The sequence below is a fragment of the Ornithodoros turicata genome, chromosome 4, assembly GCF_037126465.1.
Source record: "Ornithodoros turicata isolate Travis chromosome 4, ASM3712646v1, whole genome shotgun sequence".
Classification (NCBI taxonomy): Eukaryota; Metazoa; Arthropoda; class Arachnida; order Ixodida; family Argasidae; genus Ornithodoros; species Ornithodoros turicata.
Window position 1 is genome coordinate 5,834,955 of NC_088204.1, and position 26,348 is coordinate 5,861,302.

Sequence of the window (26,348 nt, forward strand, 5' to 3'; positions counted from 1 at the left end):
CACGGAAGTTCTGCAGTGCAGCCCGTGTCAATTGCAAGTAGTTATGAGAAATAACGTGACATATCAGGTTCTCAGCTGGATTCTCTATTTCTCGTGGTTTTCTTTTCTTTTTTTTTTCCCCGAGATCAGAGAGCAAACGCGTGTAATCACAGTGGTGTAATGTAATGCAAGGTTACGCGCCTGCAACGCCTCTTACCTGCAGGGCACATGAGTTATGCAGTGAAGCCCATGGACACTAACATGCACAATGCCGTTATAAAGAGTCTTGAGGAAAAACAGGTTTTATGTAAACAGATATTTATAAAAAAATATCGGATTCAACGTATGCATCATGAATATATTCCGAATTTGTGGTATGAACTCGGATCGTTGTCACTTCGGCGTGGCATTATCACAACAGGTCTTATAAGCTTGGAAAGCCGCGTCACGATGTTCACGAGCGGCAATTGCTGGGTCGGGGCTGGAGATGATGGCTCGTCCCACGATAACGATATCGGCACCGCGCCGGGAGATCGCTTCTTCCGGCGTGCAGTACTGCTGGCCCAAACTGTCGCCTCCGGTAGCCTTCATGCTCACACCTGAAGATGAAAGCGAGATGCCATCATTTCTAGGCACCGATACGCCCTCGAATTGTCTGGCGCAGTCATTTTGTGACGTCACTGTCCTGAAAGCTGACTTCACGTAAAGCTAGGTGCGCGAAGGGGAAGCATGCTTTACACCAGAGAATAAATACTGTTGAATGGTGTACACGGTTAGGTCAGAATGTCTGAACAAAGAATGGCAGATACTAGTAAAGTGGAGCTTGAAAGAAATTTCGGGAAGAAAAAAAATTGTATTTGAGATTGCTGCTGAATGTACTACATGCTACATACTTGGAGACACAATATGGTTCGCAATACGCAGTATGAAAATGCACTGAAATTACTTCTAGCCGTTCCCGTGAAAAGCACGTCCACAAACACTGTACTATATGACACTTCATTAGATATAAGGCCATTGTAAATGATTTCTAAAGCACAAAAAAGTACTTGCTGTAGTAGAGTTGTGAAGCAATCTTACCCGCTGTACCCCATAAATAACGCCCCGGATTTTCCGCGATTCCGCGGAATCCCTTATTTTTAGAGGTGTGCGGATATTAGAGTTCTGGAATTCGAATCAAATATCAATCACTCGAAGTATTTAATTCGCGAATCGAATACCCAATATCCGGATTTCCGAATATCCGACTATTCGCAGAACATGAACGACACCTCCCGAAAGTGGGCTTCACCTGACGCTTTCCCGCAATGAGGTGAAGCCTGCTTTACGAAATTGCCGATGCTGCAGGACCAACACAGACAGATTGTAGTTTAGCTTAAGATAACGTTAGCCCCAAGTTTATTGTGCATAATCCGCATGAGCAAGGGGTGGCGTCCCTCCCGTGTGCAGTTTAGGGGTGGCAGTGGGGGATTTTGATTTCATGTTTGCATAGACTCTTAAATAATGCGTGCAGCCCAGAAACAAAAAGGGCGTTCTGTAACTTCCACAGGGTATGTATCGTATGCTCCTTCCTATAATCTTCCTATAAACTCTATAGATGCCGAAAGACCTTTCAGCAAGTATAAAATGATAGCAGGCGACAGACTGCATTCTTTGTCAGAGGAGAGCACAAGATATCATGTATGTAGTAATGCTGAGCCACAACAGTGCTTCGAATCTGTAATTTTATAAAATATTTTTCGTTCCCACATTATCCAAGAAAATAAAGCCTTTCCCCGTTTTAAGCAGCCGTTGACTGCTTACCGCGGAAAATCGCGGAATTTACGAGTCAGAGCCACAGAATTTTGAATCTGTTGGGCAGAAAACCAGGGGCCTTACCCATAAAGCACCACTTTATGCAGTGCATCGGCACAATTTATTGTAACTACACTGCTTTGATGCACTCGCCACAGAAATCAGGATTATCTCGATAGAGTGCTCATGTATCCACTCATGTCATTGCCCCCTAAAAAAATGCAAGTGCTCCCCCGTGAAGTCACTGCAAGAACAATTGTACTGATAACACTTCTGCATACTTTCTGCAATGTCTGTGCCAGTCTAGCTCCTGCCTGAAAAATGTGAGATACGCCCTGAACGAGGCTTAGACAGGACATTTTCTTCATGTTAGCATTGAGCAGGTTATCCCCCCCATAACATCCACACACTTTCGCTCTGAAGGCAAGAAAACGCCGCCCTGTTTTTGATCAATGCAGGGAGGCATTCATGACTAGAAAGGGAAGCTCTTGCACTGCAGCGAGGAGTCTTTAAGCGGTTCACTGGTACGTTTGATAACTCGTGTAGCATATCTGGCTGTTTTTACCTGAGCCTTGGCCAGAACGCTTTGCCTTACCGCATTTAATGAAACCACCACAAAGTATTTCAGTTAGTGCTGCTCTAATGCAAATTTCTTTTTCGCCTCAAGGTAATCAAGAACGCGAGATGGTCTTCCCTACATGCATTACATCCTCCACAGTTATCGCATTGCTTGGACGAGTCATTTCTAATAAGTGCATCAATGGCTCCCATTTTTGTATTGGCTGCACTTCTCAATCTAGAACCATGCACTGTAGTGTTCTCCTCTAGGATAGGTTAGGTTAGGTTGGGTTGGGTTAGGTTACGGCTCGCCCCCCGTGCCGTGAATGACTTCCGACGCCTCTGCACGCCTCAAGTGGGCGACCTACAGTGAAAACGCCTTTTCCGGCTCGCAATGGCGATACTGTAGCGGTCTTTCCTATGAACTCACCTGGGGTCATGAGCAGCAACTCAGGATGGTCACAAGTGAGTGCAGATTGAGCTACGAGCCCAGTGACCATGTTGGTGTGCTGCAGAGCCTGCCTCAAAGTCTCTTCTGCGTACGACCATCCCGTCAGAGTTCCCTTTGAGCTCATCTGAGCAATGAGCACAATGGCTTGCTCGTCTTTGCGGCTCACCTAGGGGTCCCACAAATGCGCGATATTAGAACAGGTCACAAGGTCTGAAATTTGTCTCCTTAATTCGGCATTTGGTTAACACAAGTATACCTCATCAAAACTCAAGTATACCTCATGCAACCCAGTTATGAGACCTGGCCCAGGCAAGGCGTGAGCTGTCACCAAATCAGCCCATTTTGCAATCTGATGCACGCCGTTCGTGTACTGCAGTTGTACCGTGTGCCCGATGTCCGCGAACTTCCTGAAAATGATAACGAAAGGAAAGTTAGGTAGCAAGCGAGCTGGTGGTGACGATCCATGACTTGAAAACCCGAGACGAGGTAGGGACGAAAACAGACATACACAAACACGGTCTCAACCGTGTTTGTGTATGTCTGTTTTCGTCCCTACCTCGTCTCGGGTTTTCAAGTCATGGTTCCTGAAAATATTTGTCACTCTATGAGCCACACTTTCCGAAGCCGTATCTCCGTCCGTACCTGTCTTCCATAATCAAGAAGCGGTGCTTCTCGGCCATCTCTTTCAGCTTATCGACGACAGATTTGTTGAAGTCTTCCAGAATATCGACGTGAATCTTCAGGAGACAGATGTATGGACCCACTTTGTCTGCCAACTGAAAGAAAATTAAGTATCTCTGGAAGAATTGTTCGCAAATGCGGGTCTCCATTTAGCCGCAGCATTTATGAAAGGCGCTTTGCATGACTTGAAAAGCACTTCTGCTGGTTCTCTTGACTGTACTAGAGTACAGTCTGTACTGTGGTATATAACCCCACTACAAAGACTCTTCTCTATGGCAGAAGAATGGCAAAGGCATGAAGGATGTCTGCTGATAAGTCCCAAACACTCTCTCTCTGCCCCGAAACCCCCCCAACAGTTCCTCATTCAACCCCGATACGCATAGGTATATAATCACCTCAAGCAGCTTAGCACAGTGAACAACATCCGCAGCCACGCACAGGTTGGTCTGTTTTTCCTGCATCAACGTGAGCAGTTTTCTGTTCACAGGATGCAAGTTCTTCTTCAGACGGTCCGCAAAAGGCTGCTTCCACATCGTGTCACTTTGGGGGGACATGGTAGATGATAGGAGAGGTGCATTCGTTTCGTTGATAAAGGTTAGCACTTTGTGGGCTGTGTTGGCATCAATTTTCTTTCTATCCAGCAGAACATCCACTACGTGACTCAATTTCCAGATGCTGCAAAACAAGGTCCACAGATTACTGTCAAAGCGCTAGTACAGCGACGTTCAACATGCATACATAGTCACACCCCAACACTGTGTAGTCCATGGGTGTGGTTGAAAGCCTTACCTATGTAACTTGATATTAGCATTCCGCAGGTTCTCTATGCCGCCATGTTCTCTGTCGAGGACGACCACCGCATCCGTCACTTTCAAGCCCACGGTAGTGAGTGTCTACGAGAAAGTCACTGTGAAAAAACGCTATCTGTTCGCTGGTGACAAAATGGCGTAGATGCAAGCTAGCTTGGTGGAGCTGTTCGCTGGGAACTCCGAGGCATACGTACCTGTGCCGTTTCTAAAATGCTAGAGCCACTAGTGACGATGTCTTCAACAATCAAGCACGACTGCCCGGGAGTAAATTGACCTTCGATGAGCTTCTTCGTCCCATAAGACTTGGCTTCCTTGCGCCGCAGCACCATGGGCCACTTGTCTTTCACAGACATGCACTGGTTTTCAAAAGGGCGTTGTTGTTTTTATGCATTCATGTGTGGTGACGACTGACTCGGGTATGTGATTATAGCCTGGACTTCCAGGTTTAAGTTAACCCGACTTTTTCTAACGTTACCGTTGCAATGGGAAGCGCAGTATATGGTACTCCACATAGAAGGTCTGCCTTTAGAGATAGGTTCTTCGTAGCTTCTAAAAGGGCGTTTGCTATGCCTTCCTGCGTTGTCAAAATAGAAGGTAGCATTATACCGTGCACCGAACGTTGTGCACGTGCGTTGCGGTCAACTCACCAAAATGGCAGGATAACTGACAGACACTCGAAGATCGATATATACAGGAGACGTAATGCCGCTTTTTAGCACAAATGTGCCGAACTTTAAAGCCCCAGCGTCGACAAGGTCGCAAATTAAGTCGTCTTTCATGGTTCTTGTACAGGGCGCGATTCCAGCTTACTGCAAAAAATTTCTGGCAGACGACGGCATTACGATCCCGCGCTTATCATTTCAGGACCGAGGCAAATGTGAGCGAGCAAATATGCCTGTTTCATAAACGTGCGAGAATGAAAAAAATATTACAAAAGCGGAAATGGAGTAAAAAATACCATCTACATAATTTACGAAAGTTGTTGCAGAATTCACAACAATATTAACTTATCGTAACGATAGCCCCTATTTGATCCGCATTTACATTCCGCGTAAAAAAATAGTGCAAGACAGTCGCTAAATAAATAGTTTTCTAAATGTATTTACATAATAAAGCATTATGCAATAATACTAAAAAATAATGTTCGCCTAAGAGATACGAAAAAGCATCGCCTTCCTGAGAGATTCAGTTGATTCAATAACGCTCAATGATATGATAAGCATGCACACTAGATCATAGTGCTCCGGTAGCTCCGATAGCCCGGATAGATAGCGAAATGTACCCGTTTCACAGCTGAAATCTGCGGAAGTGCCTATGACGACGGCATTTTCCTGACAGCTGGTGCGGCAGCGTAGTTTTGTAAAATGAAACTCCGTCCCGTTCGGTGACGAACGACAGCTGCGCATCCTTTGAAACAGAATGCCATGACCAGCCGACGGACACTCGAACTAGTCTTATGCGTCAGCCTACTTTGTACGCTGCTCATCGCCTTTACAGCCTTCGTACAATCTCCAACGCCGTGTCCAAACAGCAGCCCGAACGAAGCTGACCACCAGAGAAGTTTCGGTCCTCACCGACTTTCTGTGATCGTCCCATTCCGAGACCGCTTCGACGAACTACTTTTATTCGCCCCCCACATCCACAAATTCCTCACGGAACAAGGCGTCAGACACCAAATTCACGTCATAAACCAGGTGGACCGTTTCCGATTCAACAGAGGTTCACTCATCAACGTTGGATTCCTCCTAAGTCAATCGAACAGCGACTACATTGTGATGCACGATGTGGATCTGCTACCCCTTAATCCGGATTTAAAGTACGAATACCCGAAAGACGGAAACAGCCCGGTGCATCTCGCAGCCCCAGACTTGCACCCCCGGTATCACTACCCGACATTTGTGGGGGGAATTCTGCTAATGACGAACGAACAATTTCGAAGTTTGAACGGTTTGTCGAACAAATATTGGGGTTGGGGCCTCGAAGACGATGAGTTCTATGCTCGGATGAGGGATGCTGGGATGAATGTGACGCGTCCGCGGGGATTAAGGACGGGGACAAAGGACACATTCCGTCACGTCCATGATAGGACACACAGGCCGCGTGACACAGCCAGACTTCACAATCAGCGGGCCGAGACACGAAAAAGGGACAGGGTTACAGGACTTCGGGATGTCAGCTACAGCGTGGTTGCAAAGCATCAGTTAACTATTGACGGGGCTCCGATTGAGGTGTATGATGTCACATTGCACTGCAACCTCACGGCGACACCCTGGTGTCAAAAAAAGCAATGAAACCCTCGTTTAGGTAGGAGGTTATTGGGTGTGCCATAGGAAAACGGGGTTAATGGTGCTATTTCATTTTTTCAGTTTCGAAGTGTTGCAGTGTGTGTGTGTGTGTGTGTGACATGTAAGCCTAGTGAATTTCCGTGACACTTGATGCCTGTGATGTAAAGGGTTGTGTGCTCAAAACTATTTTTTCTGTGCCTAGGATATACTTGATTATAATCTGCCACTCTTATGTAGCATTGTCTGCATGATCTACTAGGAACACTACACATTGGCCTACAGCACTTTATTAGAATGTAGATTTATTCTACTTGCCAAAGAATATCCCCAAATCCCAAACAGTCCAGTTTACACTTTTTCCTCTACTTCTCTTCCCTGCCCATGACCATAGGGCTGCCTACGACCCCGACACACTTGCTTTGTAATTGCACAATTGCAGTTTGAATTTTGAGGGGCAGAAGCATGGCCGCGCTATAGCAGACGACAGCATGCTGTATGTCATAGAGCATATTTCAGAGCATGTCTAATGGAGATGATTGTCATTCATAACTTTTGTGGGAGCACACATCCTGTGGGACAAGCATTGCTTGTATGGAAATCCTAATGCAAGCTTGAACGTAAGATATTGTGACAACTGAAGAATCAAGATGGAGGCTGGTGACCAGCAGTGTCAGTGACATCAAAGCTACAGCACTGAGGCGAAGAACATGATTTCTAGTATTAGGTTGTGCTTTTACCAGTCATTCAAAGCCTTCCTTTTCTCTACTCCATGTTGTGATGTAGCTATCATCATAAGTTAGACAAAACCTATAGAGGTATTTTTGACAGTCTTCAGCATTTACTCAATGACCAGAACTACGATGAACTGAATACAATTTTTACTAGCTCATACTGAAGCCTTGCAATGACATTGACGCTTTCACCCATTTTGATACTGTTAATATTCTAAAGTTATTGACATCTTTATCAGTATAGACAGATCAGTGCGAGTGCAGATTATACTAAGCAATTTAATGGACTGTGTGAAAAACACAATGTATTTGTATGTGTGAAATTTTATGCAGATTCACTCCTTCCTAGCATTTTTGCAACTTGTGGGGTGTTTATTAACCTTATTCTCGTAATTGATATTAAGTGCTGAACTATTCTTTTTTTCTCAACACAAACTCGTGCAATTTTTGCTTTTTCGCAGTTTACATACCTTTGCCTGTAAAGAATTATACTGACAGTGATGATGATGCGCAAATATTTTCAACATAGTACTCTGATCCAGTAAATACGATCACTCGTAGTGATTGTGCCAGTACATTTGAACCTAATATTTTTGTCGACAAATACAAATGATTTTTTATCCATCGTATTATTGCAACTTTCAAACAAGTCTGTCCTCATCCATTGAGGAAAACATCTCTGAATATACGTGTGCATTCATAGTCAATAAATGCTTTTTTGTGCCATTCTAAGCAAGCATTTATTTGCGTGTATACGAACAATCATTTTGCACATAATTCTCTCATTGGCTGTCCGTCAAAACAGACCATAACAAGGAATATAATAACATTTCAAGCGGCAACTACAACGTACAGTGCGTACAGAGGTCAAGCAATGTAGGACTAGGAAAGCAAAAGCTACAGTTATTTCTATGAAAACCGTATTTACGAGAAACTGCAACAATGCGGCTTGTCTAAGAAACATTGACACACAAATCCCTAGCTCGTACTTTTTCCATGTTCTCTAGAGCCACTGCACGTACAAGAAAATACGGTGTTCCAAGCATAGAGTCTAGTTGTCTGTTCCAAAATGCAGGCCATTTCTGATAAAGGAATACTGCCAATCTAGGTCTTAGCAGTTTTGCAGAAAGGCTTTTGAATGGTGTTAACTGCAGCTAAACGGAAGCGAGTCTCAGTTTCAAGATTGCAGGGATACTGTGTGATCGTCATTCATCTTTACACGATGGCTTCAATTTTCACATTTCTCTTTCAAAAATGATGTGTCTGACAGATGAGACTAAACTAGAAAGGATTTTTCTTTGGAAAATTACCATCCTTTCAACGTAAAAAAAAATATGTGATTTTAGGAAACATGTTTATACACACAAGATGTGAAATAGCAAAAATAGTGCTGATGAACTACTGTTGTATCGTGGCCTACTTCAGCGTGTCTTTCGTTAAGACTACCGAAGCAGTCTAGCACCAGTGCATGTATAGCATGTAGCGAGGCATCAATCTCGCAGTTATCAAATGCAGTCTGTAAACCCTAGATGGTTTTTAAAAGGCATATACTCGTAAGGCTGTTTGGAGGCATGTCACCCAGCACTAAGAGTTCCACAAACATGTGACATAATTCGCTGCTACAGCATCCAAGTTCGTTGGATATTTCTACGCATTATGTATTATCCTACAGAAACACTCCGGTACGCCGAGGAACTCTGATTTTGTATTGGTGTGGCTGCACCGTGCTCTATGAAAAAGCAGGAACAATATATTGTCAGACAGTCGAGCAAAAGCAAAAAAAAAAGAAAAAAGTCCATCAAAAGATAGGTGATAAAGTCTACAGTCAACCAAGAACATTTTCTCTTTCAAAAATATGAATGCAACAAAATGTCAAGAAATGTGCAGAACATGCATAAATCACAGCTCCTAATATGCGCTTTCACTCCTTTCATCTCTAATACGATAAAGCACAACAAAGTCTGTCGAAGCAAACACGGACACTAGACACCATTACTGTTTCAATAATACACCTAACGATGGTTTATGAACAAATGCCACATGGCATTTCACCGAGATCACTGGCTCTCAGGCCGTGTATAAATTGATTGATTGATTGATTGATTGATTGATTAGCAGGATGATCAATCAATTAGTAAGGGGTGGGTTACTGGGGAGGTGACGATCGAGTTAACTGCTTTAGTCATCTTCTCGGACATTGACAATCTGACTTCGCACACGAAATGATTTTGGTGGAAACGTATGATAAGATTGACACATACAGTATATGGTATAGTACATCCCCACTTGATTTTCCTTTGTTCCTTCTTCTTGTTCTTTCATTTTTTGTGATTCCATGGTACATAACTTTGTGAGTCTGCAGTGCCATTTAGTAGTCGACATGTATAATTTGGAGGTGCCCAACAAATTCATATACATCTCGTCAAACTATAATGAAGGAGCATGTTGTGACTTCTGGGTCAGCAGATTTGTTTCTTTCCTTTTTTTTTTCAAGAATGTACAATGCTGTCCTGTTTCCACATATACCCCGTGACCACAGAACCCAAAATGACTGCTTCCGCTGATGCTACTCAGCAGGATTCCAATGTATCCACATACCCCACAAAGCTACAGGACAGCACTGCACGCAACGTCATGGATCATCGCTGACTGCCGTACCCACTTCGTCGTCCTCCCCAAATTAAATGTTTCTCGTTTAGGAAAGGGGCAGAAAAGCCCGGAGAAGATCGTGCGGAAGGTCGTAGTAGATGAGGCTAGGGCTGAAAGAGCTTCTCAACATGGCCAGGTCTGGAAGAACAGTGGGTCGGCACGGACCGCGGACAAACACAGTCAGCGAAGAACGTGGCACCTGGATTTGAAGAAAGTATAAGCCCCGACTCTAGCAAGGACTAAAGGTACAGGTCGCAAAACAACAGAGTGCGGCCAGCACCAATTATAAGCTTCGTCAGTCACCGCAGTGGCCACTACCCAAGCAGCACAACATCTCAGCCCAATATTGGACCAAGATTGCCAATATTGGATCAACATTGGCAATGTCCGCACAGCATTGGACCAGTATTGCCAATATTGGTACGATATTGGGCCAAGATGTCGTGCTGCTTGCCCCAGAATATAACTTGAAGTAACACACCTGAGCAAGAAGTCTCTGGAGGTCACCCATAGCGTGTCTGACTAATGGAAGCCAGACGGGGAAACTGACAGGCTGTCCCAGGTTGTATTCCCTCACGAGGGCACCCATGCTTTCGGTCATTTCTCGCGTGTACCTGAGGAAAAAAAACTTGTCGTCAGGCGCGTACGCTTTGTTTTTAGTAAGTCTGCACTCGACAAACCCCATTTTGATGCAGGAAGCGTCGTCTGTGGTCCATCCGATGGAGATTGTGGCACGAGGAAATCGTGTACGACACAGGGTGAGAAAAGTCCATGCATCCACGGGAGGTGACATGCAGCAGTCCGGTCCCGGCAGGACGTCTGCGTTGAGGACGATTGGGCCACGGAACTGTTGGGGGAGAACACATTTGGTCACTTTGAGATGCTTATATACACATGGTGCATGAAGATGTACGTTGAGCGTTCTTGCTACATGCTAGGCAAAACTCTGTGAAAGAACGTTTCTTGTTCCGAAGTTCTGTGCTGAGGGAAACATCAAGAGGGAATGTTCATGTTCATTCTTTCATGTTCAAGAGGGAAGCTCTCGGACGCAAAAGGACAGTCTCGAGTGACGACCGACAAAAAAATTGTGGCTTTACCTTATCAGCAAAACGTGCAAGGATACGGCACGCAGGCTCAACGACTTCGGTTGACTTGAAATCGAGCTTGACGCCTTTGGTTCCGCAGAGTAAGATCTCGTGCAGCCATTCCTCAAGCGTAATGTCGCTGGATATAGCCGGTGGGTGCGCCATTACCGGGACCGGATATCGTCCGTTGGCTCCCATGCTTATGTCGCCTTCCAAGATCATTCCGGGACCCTGGAGAGCCCCAGCAAGGCGAGCCTTGCTGTTGACTGCGTGTTCCCACAAGATGTTGAGCCCGTCCCCTTTTGCTTGCGGGAAGTAATCCACAATGGTTGGTGGCATCATCTTGGGGTCCGTCGGTGATTTCGTACCTGGCGCCGTGGTGACTCAAGTGTTGTGATGCAGGTCCTTGTGTTTGGATGAGGTTGCGTTCTTAGTTTGGGTTCTTTAGTATGTTACGCAAAATTTGCATGCAAAATTTATTACAGACTTATTATTTAGAAAGTTAACTGCCACTACGAAGGGAACGATAAATTTTTAAAAATGTCTGTGCAGTACTCAAGTAGTTCTTTCTGTCTGAATATTCCAAAGTTCACACACAAGATGAATAGGGGATTTACGTATGGTTGGACGTTATGTTATGAAGAGTGAGTTTTCCCATTTCCTCTTTCGAATAACTGGTAGCCCTTCTCTAATACTACTCGAACGCATTAAACGTAAATTGATTTAGAGACCACCAATTTTGACCTCACATATACCAAATTGTAATGCCCTTATCTAGTAATCCAACAGAATAGAACACGAGTACAGAATTTTTATAAATTACTCCGATCCCTTTTGCAGGCAGGCTGACTGGGTGATCCGATTGTTCTTCAGTGATTTGTTGACACCATCGTCGAAGGCCCTGCAACACCTAGGAAATAAAATGCGCAATAATCTCATTCTAAATTTTGCTCTTGTTTCTATAAAATTGTCTCCAAAATTGAGCTCTCTGCGTGAATAATACCAAAAAGCTTACTCTTATATTTCCTCCGATATTTTTTTAATGTGTGGTACAGGCGTGGGAGATCTAAAATGTCTTTGACACCTCTCCCACATTGTCAATCTGGGAAAAGAAAAGCACTGTCTAAAACACAGAGGGGTGCAACCAAAAAATCGGTTTCAAGAAAATTCTCGTCCGAGGCGCGTAATAGAGAGTCCCACATACTGAAACCCAGAGGGCAATGAACTTACCATCCACGAGTCCTTCAGAAAACCACACTAGTGTACATTGGAAGACCCCTCAGCAACCTTCAAAAGCGTAAAGTTAATCAAATTCAGCCACGAAACATATCAATTAGTAATTCGCAATGAAGAATAGCCAACATGAACACTAGCAGTACTTCACTTCCGCGGGCCGCGGAGGCTGTCGTGTTTTTCGGCAATTAATCGGAACACGACTGAGCCAAGATTGTCTCTCACCTATATTCAACGTATCCGGAACTTCGATATGGACATAGGCACCAATACACAAAGTTCTTTTGCAACACCTGCGCTTATGACACATCAATGGCACACGTTACAAGTATGTGCCGCTTTCATTCAAAGGGCACTGGCCTCTACGCGGTAAGGTCAATGACATCAACACAGCTGGGAGCGTGCAACAGCGCGCGTTCTCTAAATATCGGCGTAAAACGGATTTCACGGCCAGATTACAGAAAGACAAAGGTGCAGACGTATTCACAGTGGCTCACGCTGTAATCGTAAGGGCGATATGTACGCCCTATCCTGGATAGTATTAGCCTTTCTCCTCGCAATAAACGGTGTCAAGCACAGAAACCAAAACTACGGAAGAGATCACTGTTTACAAACTTTGGGCTACTTTGGAGCACCACACAACAGCTAGTGCGGAATGACAGTAACGATTGCAGTAACAAAGCAATAAAACTATTTTTTAATTTCCGGTAGCAGAAATACGGAACCGCAAAAACTGAGGGTAATTTAATTACTACGCATTCAGCTCACCATGCACAAGCACTTGAACTGTTGTCTCTAATAAAGCTCATACCTATCCTAATGCAGAAAGCTTCGTTTGAAAAAGTAGAGCGCATCGCGAGTTTTCGGTTGTACTTCTTCTGCAGGTTTTACGGAAATTTATCCTATATTCAAGAATATGTTGCTCTATATGTGCTGTCTGATTTTAGTTTGTCGCAAAATTTGCAATGAAATCACAACGACGATGCGCGGATTGATATTAAATGTCACTGTCAAGGCTGAATAGGGGGAATTATAATGCGCAGCCCACGCAGGGGAGGGAGCGTCTTCAATGAAAGTGGCAGGGTCTTGCAAGGAGTGACTTGGTTTTACTGCGAGTGGTGTTATGACGAAATAAAGGATCCCTGCATGGTTCGCGGAGAATGTCTTACACTACAGAACAAGTGGAGGCAGTAAGTCATTAAGAATTTCGCTGAAACGACAGGAACAATGTCCAATTCGGTCAAGTGTACACGCAGGTGTCTCTTTACAAGCCGTTCAGATGTTGCGCCTGTATCTGTTGGTTTTCTCGAACATGAATAACTTAGGATTATATAATGCCGATTAATAAGGCGCTAATCCCCCCACTTTCGTCTGCTCAAGGCTTTACATCAGCTGTACCACGCCACACAGGGCTACGCCGAAGCAAATCGTTATCTCACGTTGTTTCATGCGTCACCTGAGGCCTGGAGCATAGCCTGGCAACTTCTGGACACGAACAAGGTGCTTACAGTTGATAGGGGCAATACCGAACGACTCGTTATAGCATAATTTCTTTCAGGCCCACGAAGTCCAATATTTTGGTGCCAACACACTGCATTTTAAAATCTCGAGGCACTGGAATGAAATTCCCGAAGATCAGTATGGTGCGCTACGAACCAAGCTGCTGGAAACGATGCTGCAATATTCAAAAGGGCCAAAGTTTATTCTAACAAAAATAATAGTTGCTGTGAGTATGTGTGTCAAGCGTAGAGTACATGGGCTGTGACTCGTGCCTCTGTTTCAGGTGGCATCGTTCGCTATTCATGTGATACCGAATTTTTGGCCGTCTGCTGTCTCCGACCTTATCGTTACATTCCAGCCTTCAGTCGTGGGAAATGTTCCGGTAAGTTGCTGTTTTTGCCATTTTCGTTATTCTTTCGGTAAATTAGAATTGTATTAAATTGAATTTATCTGGATTACGCAGCCACTTGTGTTGGAGGACATCCTGCTAGAGCTTCTGACTGTTATTCCCGAAGAGGTGAGTTTTGAGGTGAAATGCTATCTGTAGTGCTGTGGTTGATGGTCCTGCCCTTATATATCGTCACTACAAATAACAATACTGCTTGCCATGAATAGCAAGACCTAGAATATAGATGTATATGAGTTAATGAACATAAATACTGTATAAGAAATATTGTACTTTGCAATTTGTGTTACTGTCAATACTCAGTATCATTGAACTCAACTCTGAACTCGTCTCTAAAAAGTGTGTCTTATGGCAGAATAGCCCAGGCGGTGGATTTGTTTAAAGCAAATTGATTGCCTACATTTGATGACCTGCTTGTGCAAGTGGTTGTTTCTAAGTATTCCTGGTGTGATAGTTACAGATGTTTACGTACAGTTAGTATACCGCTAAGACACTCAACTAAATATATTGTTCCCAAAGGTTTTACTCTATACGGTACAGGTCATAGGGCACACTACGTACCTACTGTGTTTAATACTTTGCATGCAAACGCTTGTGACAGTATTTTTTCTATCTCTGCATTGAAAAAGCATTGAGTTGCATGTGTACTGTGAGATTTTGATGGTTTATGGGTATGATGTTCGATGTTGTCTGAGATGATCTCGTGCACTGGCTGCCGGAACAAGCCCACTAGCCGTTTGGCTTAGGCGGGCCATCGTTTAATTATTTTGTACTCTCCGTTGCAATAAAATTATTATTATACTATTAGTACTAGTAATACACTGTAGTTTGAAACTCCCAACACCTTACACAACACTTAGAATGTTCTTTGTGACCCCGTTTTCTCTCTCTCTCTCTCTGTAACGTCTAAAGTTGCAGAGCAGCGAACAAAGCAGCCGTAGCGCATCACGTGCTGGCCTGGACTCTGCTTCGAACGTCGTCTTCGGCCTCCTGGAGAGCAGAGCCGATATGGGACACCGGGCATTGCGCTGCTATTCGTCGTGGGCACAGCTGTCACTGGACCCCGAACCACACCTACGTCTGCTTCCCCGTTTGATGCAGGCCGTAACCGACCCAGAACTCTGTTGCGCCGCTTCCGAAGCATTAACCAATGTTGTCAGCCATCCTGATGCACATCAGTAAGACACTTTTTACTACTTTAAACGTACTTTGTGTTTACTTTTATATACAACCCTTTTTACTACTACTGTGTTTTCGTACTTATCAAAATTTGAAACCAAAACAAAAATTACGGATGGGCTCCTCCGTGCGCCTTTTGCACGCACATGTGGTGGAAAAGTTGTCACTGAATTTTCCATCTTCCATAGGTTTCCAAACTTCATCCTTCGGGTGGTCGATAACCTGGCGCAGCTCAAAGAGTTCTTGAACAAAATGGCAGCTTCAAAAGAAATGGTGAGATCATTAAAAGTTTAAAATGGGCATCTTGTACCCGGAGCATCTCTGGCCAAACAGGAATTATGCCAGGCAGTGTACGGGCTCCTCATCGAAGTGGGTGAGAACCACTCGCGTCTCCTCGTCGACACCCTCCTCACCAAACCGCAGCATAAGGACAATGTCCTCACAATCCTCAACCTCATCCTGGTACGTATCCGCAGCATGTGTTCCTTGTCACTTGCATGCCATGTTGATACCGCGACTTTGCACGATACAGTGCCACATAAAGTTAGAATGTTGAAGATTCCCACTGGTATACCTATCTACTTGCGGAGCATCGTAGATAGGTGATGGTATTTGTGCTTGTAAGCAAGGACGTGCACCAGTAGTAATAGGTGTGAAAATGCAACCTTGTGGATTGCAGCTTCAATGTGCAATATATCCCTAGTTCCCCCGATCATTACCGTCAATTACCGTCACATTACCGTCAATTAGTATTAACACAGACTTGCGGCGTGCAGCAATGCAGCGGAACGCCGGGGCACTTTCCGGTGGACGAGAGTTGCAGCCGTCAAGCTCTCGGATTTTGGTATGCCCTGCAAGATGACGTGTCCGCCGCGGAGGGACCCCGCGCCGAAGCGCTGTTGTTGCTGCTGCATCCCGTGTGGCAAGCCCTAGTGGACACGCTACTCCGTAAAGCACAACTACCACTCGACGACTCACACTGGGCAGAAGGTAGTGAAAAGTATTTCACAAAAGCGTGTTGAGTTGTGAGTGCGTATGGAGTGCTGCATTATTTGTGAAGAAATTAATCAGCGAGCAAAAAAAGAGGGACTGATGTATTTATATTGATTGCTGATCAAGATGGGAACACTTATTTGTTATAACGAGCTGCGGAAAAGATGCTGTAACTGTGCCCTGTCCTTTGATTCCGCAGAAGAGAAGGACGCCTTACGTTGTTATAGACAAGACATCGGAGACTCCTTGGTGAGTTCTCTTCTCTCGTTACTGCCTATCTTATCTTTCGGGACAAACATTTACACTTCCAGCTCATTGCAGATGTACTGCTACAACGTCCTGCACGAGAGCATGCTTGCAGGCCTGGTGGCGCACCTACAAGTTTCCGCAGACGCCGTTCGTAACGATGCCACGAGATGGCCGCAGCTCGAGGCCTGTCTGCTAGCATTTCAGGTGACTTCCCGCAGTACTATCTGAGAGAGCCTCCCAAGACGTTCCTGCAAGTCTGTTTCCCCTCGCAGTCCGTTGCGGCATCGGTGGACGTACAGGAAGACCGATATGTCGGTGCAGTCCTGGCAGGCGCACTCCCCGCGCTCCCCGCACACCCGAAGGTGACGCCATCGGCCCTGGCGTGCGCAGGAGCATACGGGGAATGGTTGGCACAGCATCCGCAGACCCTGCAGGCGTTGCTGCCAATGCTGTTGGCGTCGCTGCATACGAGCGAAGTTGCCCCAGCTGCAACACTCGCCCTCAAGGATGTGGCACGGGATTGCCGAGACACCCTGGGTCCCATGGCGCATCAGATATTGACTGCTGCGAGTGAAGCTCTGGCGGGAAGCGTCCTCGGAGAGCGTGAGCGGGTGGGTATTTGGGTACTGTGATCATGCTGCGAGAGCATTTTGCAAGATGCAATAATTGTAATTGCACTGTGCAACTACTGTAACTCTGTATTAGGCTTGTGCAAATGGCAGGTGGTTATAAATAGGGCTTGACTTTTTCAGGTTTTATTTTTGGCCAAATTCGGGGGGTAAATATCGGGTGATATTTTTCATTTGAAAATCCGGGTGTGTTCGGGTTAAATCCCGTTACGGCATATTCTGTCGTCAGGAATTCGGGTGATTTTTTTTTTTTTTTTGTTTAATAAAAATTTGTCTTAACATGGAACTCATGTTTAGCAATGTTATCAAACTTTATTTTAATGCACGCTTATGAGTCTGCCACGCGACCCGGATGTTTTCGGGTAGATTTGGGTTAAACCCGAGTTTTACAGATTTCGTTCGGGGGTAAATATCGGGCGGATACGGGTTTAACCCTAAAAAGTCAGGCCCTAGTTATAGATAGTGTTTTGCATAACCGAATAATCAGCATTTGCTTCGAACTCGACAAAGCTATTCAAAATTCTTAAAGTGTCCAGAGTGATTAACATCTGACAAAAGATTTTTTGGTCACCCACTATGTGCTGACTATGAATGATCAATCTTGACAGTAACTGAAATAATTAAAAAATGCACGTTCTTTGCTCCTAATGACGTGTCTGTTTGCATATCTGTAGCTATAATAAGACACCCCGAATAGCCCTCTAGTGAATAGCCGTGTGAGATAGACTTGTTCCAAGTAGCAACACTTTGTTTCTTTCAGCTGTGAGATATTTGTTATTTAATTCAAAATTGTTCCAAAAAAATTAATTACGTTTACCCTGCCTATGCTTCAAACTGAAAATGTACAAATGCACTTTTATGCACACATGTGGTCTGATGCTGTGGTCTAAATGTTTGTTTTCTTTGTTCTTTTATATGTTGTTATTTTACAACAACCTGAGTGGTACCTGAGCATACATTCCATAAGTATTGCCACAGATAATTTGATGGGGCAGTAATTCTCATTTTAATCTTGGTTTTGAATCTAGATCCGCATGATGGGCGTAGTTGGACATACGTTGTCATCGGTTGAGAAGGGCCAAGTGGGACCGTGGCTGCAGGCTCTAGTGGGGCCCCAGATCCGTATCCTGCAGGACACTGTAGCTCAGGATCCGACCTCGGGGACCCTCTCGCACGTGCTGCTGCGGCTCAACATGCTCACGATGCTCTTCTCTACGCTCGACACTCAAGGGGAAGATGAAGAATGTGGTCAACGAGACATGTTGCCCGTTGAAATGGTCATCCAGGAACTTGGACCGACACTTGTGTCCTTGTCGGAAAAGTATGCTACAGATGAGCGTGTTGTTGAGGTAAGCTATGCTCAATTGCTATCCCCGCTTCAACAGTTATTCCCGCTCGAGCTGCTTTTGCTACAGTGGTGATTTGTTGTCAACTCTTATTCCAATGTTCCCATAAGGATTGCGCTCCGGTTCCCTTGACATATGTGTAAAAGTCACACTTTCCCAGGGTGTGAAAGCTGTTAGGAAAAAAAAAAGATCTGACAAATATTAAATTATGAAAGAGAAGAATAAAGACTATGCTTCTTTCAGACCCTGTGTGAGTGCTTACGGAAAGCTTCTTCCGGTCTTGGCCCTGAACATGCCTGGGACACCCTCGCACTTCTAGTTTCGTTGTACAGCAGGAACCCGCAGGCTCCGATCTTAGAAGCGTGCCAGCAGCTTTTCCTACTGGCTGGACCGCAGGACACTCGCAGTACCGAGGCACTTTCTGTGCTCTGCAGCACCACGCTGGCAACTGCAGCTGCTTCACAGAATGGTACTCGTTGCTTTGCTTGTGGCTAACAAAGATGCAAACCTAGCTGTCATGGCTATGATCAGAAACGCCCCCGTATTGTAATAGAATACCGAAAAACCTCAACCGAGCCTTTCAGTTCGCATTGCTAATGTTGCCAACCTATGGTTAGTGAAGTGTTTCTTGTCTCGTCTAACTTAATTTGACTTTTGCAGATTTTAGGGAGCATACAGTCATTTTAGAGGCATTCTTCCAAATGCTAGCTCATGTGAGTTATTTCTATCTATTTTTCGCGACCTAGTAGATTATAAGGACCACGTCGTGGGCACCCCTTCCCAGCGCCGCACTTGGAGGCTAGCGGTGGCGCTACTCATCGGCCCGGTTATTGCTTCTTCAGTTTCTGCAATACTTTAGCTTACCTTAGTATTTTTGTACAAGTGGTGGATGTCCCACAGGAGATGCTTCTTTCTAAAGTTGATTATCATCATCATTCTACGCGTTTTCATAGGAGCTGTTGCTGTCGTCTGCTACGGTAGTCGTACGTCCGCTTCTGCAGGTTCAAAATTCAAATTTCTGTTGTTCAGTCATGACGTGGATCTCGCGGGCCGATGAGTAGTGCCCTCTAGCGGATCGTGTGGACGGGCTCTTCATAGGGCTTGCCGATTATGACATGGCCGTTATGATCTATAGTCAGTGACAACGTAAGTCATACACTTGACCCAGCCCCCGCACAAGTATCGCTCGACGCGCGCGCAAATGTTGTGCGGTGCAGCTAAGTGGGGAGAGAGGGAAAGCCGTATTCTACATCGTCAGGCAAAGGCTGGTAGCCAATCGCAGGAGCCTTCCACAGATGAGTGGGCGGTCTCAATTGTAGCACTTAAGTTGTCACTGACTATAGTAGGTCGAACTATTTATATGACTGTCCGCGTTAATCCAAGATACGTGCTTCCAGGTGGTCAGAAAGTTGACTGCAGTACTCAACACAAACAAGATAGACCTTTCCACGTTGTTCATCTGCGGTAAGTACGCTGGCATTCAGCGTCCACAAACTAACCTGTGTCTTTCAGCTGCGGCAACCATAATGCTTCCGGAGAAGCCAACAGTCAAGTCAGCCGCACAGTTCCTAGTAGGTATACATCGTAATGGTAGTGATATTTTCTATCTAAACACAGTATAAAGATTGATTGATCGAGTACTAAAAACTATTGAAACGGTACAGGGCGAATTTATATTGCGGAGTAGAGAGTACCCCGAAATGCTCAACGTCGTCAACAATCACGGAGGGCTGCTGACTGAGCAAATTATCAGGGTACGTCGGCTGTGTCTCGACTCCGCTGCTCGTTCCTTTTGAAGAAGGCCAATCTTGTATTGTCACCGTCTTTGCAGGTAATCGGCAGCGGAGAGTCTCCGCGATCTGTGGTCGAGCCCATGGCGGACTTGTTGCTCATCTTGAACAAGAAATACTTCGACAATCTATGTCGGTGGCTCTCCGCACTCGTGCAGCGACCAGACTTTCCGAGTTCACGCGCCACAGCTTCTGACAAAGAACACTATGTTCGGCTTATGATCAAGTGAGTGGCTGTGTATTCATGTTCAGTACTTTGAACCTCGCTACCCAGTGGCACCCACTGACACCGGTGAAAGAGCGATGTGTGTACCTTTCACCCTCTCTCAGTACTTGCTTTGTCACGTGACGCAAAGCCGTAGAGGCCCAACCGCACGAGGCATTTTTTCCGAGGTTGTCTCAGTGGCAAGCGACACTGTTGAGAAATGCCCAAAACCTTTTTTGTTTCCACAACCGTGGGTGGACAGCATCCCGTGGGTGGACAGCATCCCGTGCAAACGTTTCCGTGCTTTCTCGAGGAAAGAAGCTCCACATAACTCGATAAACACTTAATGCGAGTGAAAAGGTCTCAAACGCAGATACTTGATAACATATTAAACAAACATGTAACATTAAAACTAACAAGATGCTGCAGCAGTGTGCACACACAGAGCCATTTGTTGTGAGCGCCAGTCCCAAAGGGCACCCAAACACATCTTCATCAGTCCGTTGCACACTTCTCTACCCCGGGTACCCCGACGGGGAGAGAGCAGGGCGCTGTGTATCGTTTGCAGTTCCGCTGCAGTACTCCGATGTACGAGAGTACCCGAAAATCGCTTCGTTATTCCGGTACATTTTCTGTAAAGGAATTCGTTGTAAATGGTCAAAATTACATTAGTCTTATGGGAGTTTGACAGGACTGAAAAAAAAAAACAAAAAAACTTGCAGTAGTTTTTTTTCATTAAAAAGGTGTTCATTCTAAAGGAGCTTGACTGCATGACGTTATGCCACGGAATTCAGATCAGCCCGGAGACAAATAACGAGCTATTTTCTTTCCCTCCAGAGAACGTGCAAACAAGAGACGTATGCGAGAAATCGTTGCAGAGTTCAGCCTCCTCTGCCGAGGGCTCATCGGTACGGAGTATGCGGCGCAGACTTTCAAGGGCTTCTGAGCCAAGTCTATGGCCAAAGATGTCTATGACAAACGTGTAACTTTATTTGTACATAGCTACGCACTCCCCCAATGTATAAAACAGACGCTATACAACCACCGTCGCTGCCTCTTGTGTGGTTCTTTGACAGACCGTAGATAGGAACAGTCCCAGAAATCAACCTCTGGGGATATGCCAAGCTTCCAGTTTCCAGTGGTGGTGGTGGGGTAGCAACGAAGAACAAATTCTTGGGAACGCCCGAGAAGTGACCGAAAGCACGTTCTCGCACATCCTAAATTGGAAATGATGTCGCCTGTGACAAGTTGCGCGGTTGTTTCAACCACGTGTCATCGTGCATGCGTTAGCAGACTAGCTTTTCACACCATTTCTACGCCTTTTCGGTGCCCGCATTGTATACATATACATTGTATATTTTCACTTACATTTGTGCGTGTGCATTTGCGACCCCCATTGCTTTCGATGGCTCAAGTACACCGTGAACGAGATTTTGTGTCTTCCTTATTATCCAATGTTTTGTGTACCACGTGTATGTCACACATCCTAGCTTGGGATTCCTGATATGCCTGATGATTATTGCCTTTACGCCTGTATGTACTGCAGTAAAGTGGCAAGGGAGCTTGCGTGGGGGAGCTTTTGGTAAAGCAAATTGAAACTTTAATATAAAAAGGGGATATGCAACAGCTTACAATTTCACCAGGCAAGCTTAGTGCAAGAATTTGCAGGTAAATACTGCAATATTGTTCTTAAATGAGAATTAAAGAGTAAATAAGTTTTTTTTTTATGCTATGGTCTATACTCTCTGGGGATGGAATCATCAGAGACCAACTGAGGCAAGAGGGGGCTAAGGCACAGAATGTGCTGGTATCCTTGCGTTCACGGCACTAGCAACCAGTGTATTCCACAAGGACTAATACTAGGCAAGGACATCCCTCAAAACAAAGGCAACCTATGCCCTTACTGGTAATGTCGCACCAATTTCTCACTGATGAAAGATGGAAGTCACTGAAAAGGTTAGCCAGGCTGTAGGACTAGAACCCACATCTACTGGATTGCCGGTCCAGGGCTCTACCAATTGAGCTAAGCTAACACGCCTTCTCAGCGACTTCCAGGGTGCGTCATCTGAAGGGACAAACCAGTCACTCTCTCTCACTCATCCTCCTTTCACTCCTACATTTTTGCACACTCATACACACATTCATACGACAGGGATCGACGCAAGCGGCAATTGTTGAACAAGAACAAGTTATCGTATCGAGCCCCCCCTACCTTGGAGGTCTTGCTACGCCACTGCAGCAAAGATATCATCTAAAATGTCAGTTAAAATATCAGCCAAATGTCAGCTAAAATATCAGTTAAAATGGCAGCTAAGATATCAGATAAAATATCAGCTAAACTATAAGCTCAGACTCCTGCGTGTGAAGGGGGCTCTAAGATAAATGTCGACATAATTCTCTGTTAAGCCGGACCAGGACGCACGATCTCCCCTGCGGTACTGGTGGCACTGCCCGCCTTGTACAACTACGAAGTTAGGCAGTAACAAATCAGCTAAACATAAGGTACCATTATAAGCTAAGGGTAAACATTATCCGCTAACATATTACCTAAAATGTCAGCTAAAATATCAGTTAAAATGGCAGCTAAGATATCGGCTAAAATATCATCTAAAATGTCAGCTAAGATATCAGTTAAATTATCAGTTAAAATGTCAGCTAAAATGTCAGTTAAAATATCAGCTAAAATGTCAGCTGAAACATCAGATAAAATGTCTGCTAATACATCAGCTAAAATGTCAGCTAAAATAAGTTAAAATATCAGCTAAATGTCACCTAAATGTCAGCTAAAATATCATCTAAAATGTCAGCTGAAATATAAGTTAAAATAGCTAAAATGGCAGATAAAATATAAGCTAAGACTCCTGTGTGTGAAGGAGGCTCTAAGATAAATGTCGACACAATTATCTGTGAAGTCTGACCAGGACGCACGATCCCCACTGCGGTAGTTGTGGCATTGCACGCCTGATACAACTACGAAGTGAGGCAGTAACAAATCAGCTAGGGTAATCAGAAGGGTAAACAATATCCGCTACGATATTAGCTAAAATGTCAGCTAAAAATCTGCTAAAATGTCAGCTAAGACATCAGCTAAAGTGTCAGCTAAAATATCAGCTAAAACATCAGCTAAATATCAGTTAAAATATCAGCTAAATATCAGCTAAGATATGAGTTAAAATATCATAAAATGTCAGGTAAGCTATCAGCTAAGATTTCATCTAAAATGTCAGCTAAGACATCAGTTAAAATGCCAGCTAAGACGTCAGCTAAAATATCAGCTAAAATGCCAGCTAAGATGTCAGCTAAAATATCAGCTAAGATAACAGTTATATCAGCTAAAATATCAGTTGATATCAGTTAAAATGTCAGCTAAAATATAAGCTAAAATATCAGTTAAAATATCAGCTAAGCTATCAGCAAAAATGTCAGCTAAAATATCAGCTAAGATATCAGTTAAAGCATCAGCTAAAATATCAGCTAAGATGTCAGCTAAAATATCACCTAAAACATCACCTAAATGTCAGTTAAAATGCTAGCTAAGATGTCAGCTAAAATATCAGTTATAATATCAGCTAAGATATCAGTTAAAATATCAGCTAAGATATCAGTTAAGATATCAGCTAAAATGTCAGTTAAAATGTCAGCTAAGATATCAGTTAAAGCATCAGCTAAAATATCCGCTAAGATATCATCTAAAATGCCAGCTAAAATGTGTTAAAATGTCAGTTAAAATGTCAGCTAAAATATCAGTTAAAATGCCAGCTAAAATATCATTTAAAATGTCAGCTGAAATGTCAGTCAAAATATCAGCTAAAATATCATCTAATGTATCAGTTAAAATATCGGCTAAAATGTCAGCTAAGATATCAGTTAAAATATTCGCTAGGTATCGGCTAAGACCCCTGCGTGCGAAGGGGGCTCTAAGATAAATGTCGACACAGTTCTGTATGAAGTAGGACTAGGACGCACGATCCCCCCTGCGGTCGTGGAGGATTTCTATGTGGTGACATTGCCCTCCCGATACGGGAGACTCTTTTTGGCTGTAGTTCGAGCAGTTAGTCACACAGGGCTCCGCCTCATGGCGTGCGTCATATGTCACGTGAGGAGGGAAAGAGAGAGCAAGGCATGGGGGCGGGAAGACCAAAGACGGGGAGGTAAGATGGGTATGTGCCCGGCGGCAGAACCGTTCGCAAGTAGGGCAAATTATGCGATTTCTTTGGGAGTTCTAACTTCAAAAAAGGAATTAAGAGCGTATGTACGCAGCCCGTCAGACTGAGAACCAAATAAACATTCACTTAAATGACCCGTTGAAACAGCACTTCCAGCACGTCAAGAACTATTATTTACGCCATTGCTTGTGTACCGCTGTCGGAGGCGTAGAGGAAACTCTTTCATTAAATAGAATACATTAATCATATATATATATATTGCTCTCAGTCTATTCTTTCGCTATTTTCTTTTATATTTCCAGCGATTCGAGCACACACTTGAGTCACACATCACAGGCGCAACTGCTTGCTCACACGTGTCGCACTTAGTCTAAATTGTATTATGCTGCAGTTGTCCGGGTGTTGAGGTGACGTAAGAGAAGACGAAAGTTCAGGGAGTTCGAACAGTCCTCTTGCGATTTCTAGTTGTTGATCGTAAAATTTTCCTGAGTTCAGCAGCAGGCAGTGTTGCTGTTCGGCAAACCCTGATTCCCATATTTCCGTTTTCTCCCCTTTTTCTTTGGTCTAATAAATATATACACCCCCTCTCTCCACACACACACCCCATCTTGCCTGCGAAGAAAGGACTAGTGAACAAGTTACTCTTCTTCTTGCAATCTGGAATGATATGCTTGGTTTAACAAACGAACCAAAGCTTTCCTTAACGTATGAATTATTTTGAGTGACAAATACACAGCAATGTCGCCGATCGGCGTCCCTATTTTGGCACGGGCAGCGCCAGTGCCGTGTAGTACAGCTCTGGCCCAGGCAAGCGGTGAAACTTCAGACCAGTGATTCATCCAGCCCCCTCCCCCCTACACCCCCCAAATGTCCAGTGACACCCCCCTGTGTACCCCGTACAGGGGGTGCCCTTGGGAAATGAGCTTTAGACATATGTCGGTAATGATATATTAAGCTGTAATGACGTAACTATAATAGTGACCACCACCCCCAATTTTTTCCCACACCCCTCCATGCTTGGGATTCTGGGTAAACCACTGCTTCAGACACGTTTCGCTCGAGAGGAAGAACAAGAACCACTTGAATGCACTCAGTGTAGCAAACCGCTGTCGGTTTTACAGAAACTCATCTCATGTCCACCCAGCAAGGCTATGCAGTTGCAGTACAACGCGTGAAACGCATTTACCTTATAAAGCTACGAGCTACGAGCACATTTTGATTATTCCCACTGTAAACGTCGCCAAACACTCTAAAAACGCTATTTAGCACTGTTTTCGTGATCTCAGACGTTTTCAGCGTGATTTTTCGATTTCCGGCACATTTTGATTATTCCCAATGGAAACGTCGCCAAACAGTAACCAATTCAGAGAAAAAGAAAAAAAAAATTAGTAACGCGCCAGTAGTACTAGAAGTACACCACCTCCATTCAAAGTAGTAGCAGAACCCACCGAAACGTGGCCAGTAGTAGCACCAAAAGTCAAGGAACATCGTAGGTAATGGCACAAAGTACACCAGGTTGTGTAATGGCACAAACTGCACCAGTGGCGTAGCCACGGGGGGGCTCGAGCCCCCCCTACCTGCCACGGACAGACCCACACAAATCGTGCAAATCCGGGAACATAATATATGT

General features: G+C 44.6%; 4 protein-coding genes across 6 annotated transcripts; 2 read left to right on the plus strand and 2 right to left on the minus strand.

Moving 5' to 3' along the window:
- Positions 1–265: 265 nt before the first annotated feature.
- On the minus strand, positions 266–5,140 carry LOC135390830 (uridine 5'-monophosphate synthase-like). The gene is made up of 9 exons (XM_064620768.1): positions 4,920–5,140; positions 4,748–4,846; positions 4,467–4,628; positions 4,253–4,356; positions 3,859–4,138; positions 3,425–3,558; positions 3,060–3,189; positions 2,762–2,948; positions 266–578 (listed from the first exon to the last, which is right to left on the minus strand). Exons 1-9 carry the CDS (start codon positions 5,049–5,051, stop codon positions 373–375), a joined length of 1,434 nt encoding a protein of 477 aa, XP_064476838.1. The 5' UTR covers positions 5,052–5,140; the 3' UTR covers positions 266–372.
- Positions 5,141–5,491: 351 nt separating this feature from the next.
- Positions 5,492–8,020, plus strand: LOC135390833 (beta-1,4-galactosyltransferase 7-like). Its single transcript, XM_064620769.1, has one exon. The coding sequence runs from the start codon at positions 5,697–5,699 to the stop codon at positions 6,561–6,563; it is 867 nt and encodes a 288-aa protein (XP_064476839.1). The 5' UTR covers positions 5,492–5,696; the 3' UTR covers positions 6,564–8,020.
- On the minus strand, positions 8,000–13,055 carry LOC135390834 (protein FAM151A-like). 2 transcript variants are annotated; one of them, XM_064620771.1, is made up of 8 exons: positions 13,024–13,055; positions 12,253–12,309; positions 12,038–12,124; positions 11,846–11,932; positions 11,035–11,427; positions 10,618–10,784; positions 10,419–10,551; positions 8,000–10,136 (listed from the first exon to the last, which is right to left on the minus strand). In XM_064620771.1, the coding sequence occupies exons 5-8, from the start codon at positions 11,362–11,364 to the stop codon at positions 9,984–9,986; spliced, it is 783 nt and encodes a 260-aa protein (XP_064476841.1). In that variant the 5' UTR covers positions 11,365–11,427; positions 11,846–11,932; positions 12,038–12,124; positions 12,253–12,309; positions 13,024–13,055; the 3' UTR covers positions 8,000–9,983. The 2 variants fall into 2 exon arrangements, with proteins under 2 accessions (XP_064476841.1, XP_064476840.1); XM_064620770.1 differs by lacking the exon at positions 13,024–13,055 and adding an exon at positions 12,481–13,015.
- Positions 13,056–13,290: 235 nt separating this feature from the next.
- Positions 13,291–21,598, plus strand: LOC135390835 (importin-13-like). Of its 2 annotated transcripts, XM_064620772.1 has the most exons (20): positions 13,291–13,445; positions 13,636–13,755; positions 13,814–13,981; positions 14,039–14,137; positions 14,219–14,272; positions 15,074–15,339; positions 15,529–15,613; positions 15,674–15,802; positions 16,117–16,330; positions 16,533–16,582; positions 16,655–16,786; positions 16,855–17,193; positions 18,240–18,560; positions 18,801–19,026; positions 19,218–19,270; positions 19,955–20,021; positions 20,070–20,128; positions 20,222–20,311; positions 20,389–20,573; positions 21,390–21,598. In XM_064620772.1, exons 1-20 carry the CDS (start codon positions 13,416–13,418, stop codon positions 21,496–21,498), a joined length of 2,796 nt encoding a protein of 931 aa, XP_064476842.1. In that variant the 5' UTR covers positions 13,291–13,415; the 3' UTR covers positions 21,499–21,598. The 2 variants fall into 2 exon arrangements, 1 of the variants encoding a protein (XP_064476842.1); XR_010421826.1 differs by lacking the exon at positions 21,390–21,598 and having other exon boundaries at positions 20,070–20,147; positions 20,389–20,503.
- Positions 21,599–26,348: the final 4,750 nt, after the last annotated feature.

Coding starts and splice junctions, on each gene's coding strand:
- LOC135390830 (XM_064620768.1), bottom strand. CDS start 5,051: ATGAAAGACGACTTAATTTGCGACCTTGTCGACGCTGGGGCTTTAAAG. Junction 4,139..4,252: donor GCTAATATCAAGTTACATAG/GTAAGGCTTTCA, acceptor CTTGTTTTGCAG/CATCTGGAAATTGAGTCACG. Junction 3,190..3,424: donor TTCTTGATTATGGAAGACAG/GTACGGACGGAG, acceptor TATCATTTTCAG/GAAGTTCGCGGACATCGGGC.
- LOC135390833 (XM_064620769.1), top strand. CDS start 5,697: ATGACCAGCCGACGGACACTCGAACTAGTCTTATGCGTCAGCCTACTT.
- LOC135390834 (XM_064620771.1), bottom strand. CDS start 11,364: ATGATGCCACCAACCATTGTGGATTACTTCCCGCAAGCAAAAGGGGAC. Junction 10,552..10,617: donor GCTTCCTGCATCAAAATGGG/GTTTGTCGAGTG, acceptor TTTTTTCCTCAG/GTACACGCGAGAAATGACCG. Junction 10,137..10,418: donor TCCAGAGACTTCTTGCTCAG/GTGTGTTACTTC, acceptor CTTCAAATCCAG/GTGCCACGTTCTTCGCTGAC.
- LOC135390835 (XM_064620772.1), top strand. CDS start 13,416: ATGTCTTACACTACAGAACAAGTGGAGGCA. Junction 13,756..13,813: donor AACTTCTGGACACGAACAAG/GTGCTTACAGTT, acceptor AATTTCTTTCAG/GCCCACGAAGTCCAATATTT. Junction 20,129..20,221: donor AGTCAGCCGCACAGTTCCTA/GTAGGTATACAT, acceptor GAAACGGTACAG/GGCGAATTTATATTGCGGAG.